The 5,243-nt window shown below is 34.3% G+C and overlaps 1 protein-coding gene across 2 annotated transcripts in view; it reads right to left on the reverse strand.

The window, feature by feature from the left end:
- Positions 1–263: 263 nt before the first annotated feature.
- ARRDC3 (arrestin domain containing 3) overlaps positions 264–5,243 on the reverse strand; it is a 13,175-nt gene continuing 8,195 nt past the window's right edge. Inside the window, exons 5-8 of one of the 2 annotated variants that reach the window (XM_010831923.1) lie at positions 4,947–5,203; positions 4,455–4,617; positions 4,028–4,182; positions 264–1,980 (exon numbers count right to left, since the gene is read on the reverse strand). In XM_010831923.1, the coding sequence (XP_010830225.1) occupies positions 1,924–1,980; positions 4,028–4,182; positions 4,455–4,617; positions 4,947–5,203 (632 nt within the window). In that variant the 3' untranslated portion in view covers positions 264–1,923. Of the gene's footprint in view, positions 1,981–4,027; positions 4,221–4,454; positions 4,618–4,946; positions 5,204–5,243 lie in introns of those variants that run through there. The other variant, XM_010831924.1, reaches the window with a different exon arrangement.

Below are 5,243 nucleotides of genomic sequence, written 5' to 3' on the forward strand. Positions count from 1 at the left end.
ACGCGATTCATTTTTACATGGGCTTTCTTCACCCTGTCAGCATTTTTCAAACATGAATTGTCTTCCATGTTTTCTTAAAGGCCACTTATGGAAAAGCCTATTTGTTTTGTATGAAGCTTTAAGACAGTATTTAACCAGGTCAAGCACCAAGCCAGAGTTACTATTATTTTCAGCCACTTTATTAACTGTGGGATTAAATGGCAGGATAGATATAAGACCCATTTCACACATATGCTGCAACATCAGAGATGCTGATTTTCATTAAAAAAAAAAAAAAAAAAAATCAGAGCTGAAATCCTTCTAAAATAAAGACATTCAGTACACTTGGTACCTTGGAAAATGCAGTTTTAAGGGTCTTAATGAATGCTGGTATATTTATGAGCCAACTGTAAATTATCTTTCACACAAGTTGTAATTTAGTGATGTGATCATTCTTCATAACTATATATACTCAAAGTGAATGATTTCTCTCATTTAGCAAAATCTTCTTTAGGTTGTGGAAAAACATACTTTTGTTTAAAAAAACAAAAACAAAAAAAATAACGATTCCAACAAATATTCTAGTATTTCTAATTTTTACATTCTATACTTTTATAATATACTGGGGCTTTCAAGCTGTGAAGCTTGAGCAGGACAGGAAATGTATAAAATGAGCTCTCTCATAATCTGAACATCCATATTCCTGCTCATGAAAATACCCTGCACCAGCAAAAATGATTTCCAACATATGTGTTTTGGAGGTAATTAAGTAACTCTGTATAAAAATAAATGCACTTTCTCCTCCTTTCCAGTGACCGGAAAACTTCCATACTTTTAAAATAATAATAAAAAATAACAATAATTTGTAAGAGCAACAGCCCTTAACTCTTTGCTGGTGCCTGCCATACTGCCTTTCTTGACTCCATTCTCAGCTCTGCTAGCTTCTTCTTATATGTAATGATAAAAAGGGAATGCGGGTGGGTTATCACTTTTGTGTATGTCCCTTTTCCAAATTTCCCTCTCCAAAAAGCCAACCAAACAAACAAAAAATAACTCAACAGTGCAACAAAACACAAATAGCATTCCAACAGTTTGGCAAGTGATGCGTTCACCTGAGATTAAGTGATTTTAGGCAGTCAATAACAAAATGCTGCTTTGCTGTAATAGTAGAAAGGCAACAAATTCTTAAAAGAAACCAAGAAGGTATACAATCTTGACAAAGTCTATTAGCTTCCTCCTCTTATCTCTTTTCCCACATATCTGTTGCTTATCTACCACAGTAGGCTGCAAACATACAGCAAGAAGGATTGGCTTGAAGGCATTTGATGTTTGTAAATAAATCCACAATAGGATCCAAGCTGAAGAGGTGATACATGGTCAGCCTAGTAGGACAATTCTGAGCATGTGCATACGCAGGTAAAGTCCAGGCTATATTAAATAAAAAAAAAAATGTCAGTGCATTTTTTTTCATGTTAAAGTTTCTTTCAAAGCTTTCTTTTGTTCCTTGTTGTGCTCACCACAAACAAGTTTTAAAAGAGTATCAAGAGTCTGGCATAAATGGAAAAAAAAAAAGCTGTAGTGACATTGAACCGCACAATGTAAGCATTGAGCATGTGCAAATTTTCAAATCAAAAGAAGGAAATCATCCCTCTTTACAACGTGGTGTCTTGACACGTATGACCATAGGCTAAGAAGACTGCTCTTAGTATGTGCCAGTTTTAAAGGAGAAAAGCTTAGATCTTCAAGCATGTTGGAGCAGTCCCAGAATGTTGCTGTAGGCTTCTAAAGCGTGATCACTGGTTGTTTCATGTTTGCCATTTTTCTGGGCAAAAGCTATTCCACTTCCTCTGAAAACATGTTTCCAAGATACTTCTCTGTCCTCAGCCGGGAAGGGAAGAGATACAGTTCAGAACCCACATCAACTTGATTTAACCAAGTATTCCTTCAGCGAGAGGGGCAAGATGGTCTATCATCAGCTGGCTGATCAGGATTTGGATCAATCTAGAAAGGGAAAAAAACAGAAACAAAAACCTCAAAACCGAAGTTAACTGATAGCATTTAGTAAGAATGTAGCAAACAGGCTAATATTTTGAATGCTGTAATCAGAATGAACATAAAGGCCTTGTATGGGGAAGAAAGGATTAGTATCATTTATGAAGGACTTGCTATTCAATTACTAGATTAACAATTATATTTGTAGAGGTATGCCAGGATAGTTTTATTTAACAAAAGCTAAGGGTAATATTTTATCAGATAACAGGAGCTTTATTCAGCACTTAATAGAACTTAAGACTTAAATATATAATGGCCAACATTTTCATAGAGATGATTTTCTCCTACAGTTTCCATTTCATCCTATTACCAAAAAGTCCACTGATGTTTTCCCTAGGCTTTGGGAAGAATGTAGTTGTGTAAACAATGTTCTTGGTGTTTACTTGAGGTGATAGCTCATGAGCCTAAAGCCCCAGAGAGAGCCTAGGAATAAATATAGTGTGTATCAAGAAATAAGAATGATGAACTCAAATGCTCCATAGATAGCCGATTTTGCCTCTTTCTGTAGTGACATTCATATGCACTTAACAACTTTTCTTTCTTTTTAATGACTATCCTTTAAAGAAAAAAAAAATTCAAAATAGCTTTAATACAATCAAGAATCCCCCCCATCCCCAATATGACTAGATGTTAAACAATTAAATCACATCCTGAACCAATTTAGCCTTTTAAAAGTTTTATATTCTTTTAATTAGCTTTACTTCATTTTAAAAGAAGGTAGAATTTTATGACAAATTGCTTAAAAGTGGATACTTAAGATTGCCATTCTTTAAAAATGCCTGTTGTACAACTAAGATGCCTCAGATCAAATCACAAATGAGGAACTTAATAACCAAGACAGAAATGTCAAAATAAAAATGTAGTGAAAGTATTTCTAACAAGTGGGAGGATACTTTTAGCATCTAATGAAAAATTTCATGAACTGAAATAGTGAGACAAAAAAACTATGTGCAAAAAAGAATTTGCAGAGAACAGAACAGATTTTGGAACATCCTATAATCAATGAATACAGTGGATTTCATATTAATCACATCCAAATGAAAATTGACTATTCTAGTCACGGAATTAAGGGGAAAAAAATAAAAACAACTTGTAGAAGAGTGAAACAATCCTCTTGTATCTTTCTTGGGAGTAGTATTTCACTGCAAAATAGCTGTCTAAACTATAGCAACAAAAAAACAAAAGCTGATTCCAGTGATTTAAAAAGTTATCTGGTAATATATTGTTATCAAGGCCAATTCTAAAAGTCTCTTACAATGCATATTACATATATGCATATGTATACATTCTGAAGTATCCTGAAATTGCTGGATTTCTCCCCAACTCCTATTTTTCTTCCCGCCTGGAATATTCTATATTTTGAGAAAATTTACTCTTTAAGAATCAGCTTAACAATCACCTTCTTAGGGAAGCCTCAAGACCCAATAAGCTGCTCCTCAAATGAACTGTGCATTCCTATCACGTTGTTATGTAATATTTTGCTTCTTAGTTTTTTTCCTCACCAGTCTGTACACTTCTCCCAAATAAGGGCCATGTTTTATTCATATAAGTGCTTAGTTACTTGAGACGAATAAAAATAATCTAACCGTGTAGGAATGCTGTTTAAGTACGTTACTGCAAATGTTATTTTCCCCTATCACTGAGAATGCGGAAATACAAAAATTAAAAAGGATGACGAGTAAGATAAATTCTAGCTATCTAATCAATGGTTGCAAATGCCAGTTCTACAGATGCTTTAAAATATTTATTCCTTTAACTGGCATGTTACAAGCATTAGGTTAGATCATTATCTTTATTTAGCCAATAATATAAGAGACCAGTCCATTGCTGGGTCAGACTTTGTATTAAGTATTGACAATCTAACTTTTAATCTGTTGTTCAAAATTATTTATTTCTCTCTTACCATGATAATCAAAACCTAACTGTATTTTCAGAAACTCTGCAATATTGCTTAGTAAGAGTCAGCCCATTTTGTACTTGAGGGTGTGATGCTTACCTCTGAATAAAGGGGTGGAGGCAAGAAACGAAACTCTTGAATATATGCAAACAGTGGTCCTTGAAGTGCTCTCTCAAAGTCATCACAAGCACTCCCTGGTGCAAGATTGTTCCGTCTTTGTTCCTCTGTTACCACTTCTGCATAGCTGGGTGGTGCTGAAGGAAAAAGATACACGCAATTCGAACAGCATGTTCTTATGCATGTCAAAATACACAGAATAGAAGGTATTAAAAATGAATGTCAAAGTAAAATAATAATAATCTGTCTTGTGATTAAAACTAGGGAAATATACATTTTAAATCTAACATTAGGGGCACACCCCATTCTTCAATACAGACAAATTTTATCTAATCATAAAATATCAGAAGCAAAATTATTTTCTTGCAAATACCAGATTAAGCTTAGATACACATTATCAAATTATTACCTTCAGGTCTTTCAGGTAGGGATAAACCAAGCCAGTTCATGTTCATGCTACACTGACTGCTTACACTTGAGGTTCTGCTTCCAAATGGATGTAGAGGAATGGTACCAATGACAAGTGGCAAATTAAGAAATAAATCCATAGCTCCAGGAATATCCACATATACCTAGACAATAAAAAGAAATGTTAGGTTTAGAATCCCAAGCACTATTTCTTTTTTAAGAAGAAATAACCCAATCTATTGTCTGAGGTCCTCATCTACTTCATTTTTTAATGATATACTTGAAAAATTTCTCCATTATGTACACTGTTATATGGTACACTGACCTCAGGTAAAACGAGTAACTATAGTCCAAGTTATATAAAGAATTACATGCAACTATATCTATCATATATGGAAAAAAAAAAATATTCTAGATACAAGACAAAAATGATACACTTATGACATTAAAACTTCAGAAAACATCCACTCGAAACCCTTAAATCTGTACGTACCATTAGTGAATATTCCACACGGATTATACTACAGTCAAGGATGGAGGGAGAGACTGGTGGAATTTTCAGCAACTTGCCATTCCACGTCTCTGTCTTTCCAGATGATAAGGATTCCCCACGCAAGTTAGCGACAAGCTGTTTGACTTCCTTCATTTTCCCTTTGGCATAGAAGGCCTGTGTTTGGTAAATGGCTGCCTTTGGCACCACCATTCGGGAAGAGCAGTTCTCAATCTCAGCAAATATCTGAATTGATTCACCTACAGGAAGAAAAAAAAAAAAAAAAAAAAAAAAAAAAAA

The sequence above is a fragment of the Bison bison genome, unplaced genomic scaffold (assembly GCF_000754665.1).
Source record: "Bison bison bison isolate TAMUID 2011002044 unplaced genomic scaffold, Bison_UMD1.0 scf7180017864533, whole genome shotgun sequence".
Classification (NCBI taxonomy): Eukaryota; Metazoa; Chordata; class Mammalia; order Artiodactyla; family Bovidae; genus Bison; species Bison bison.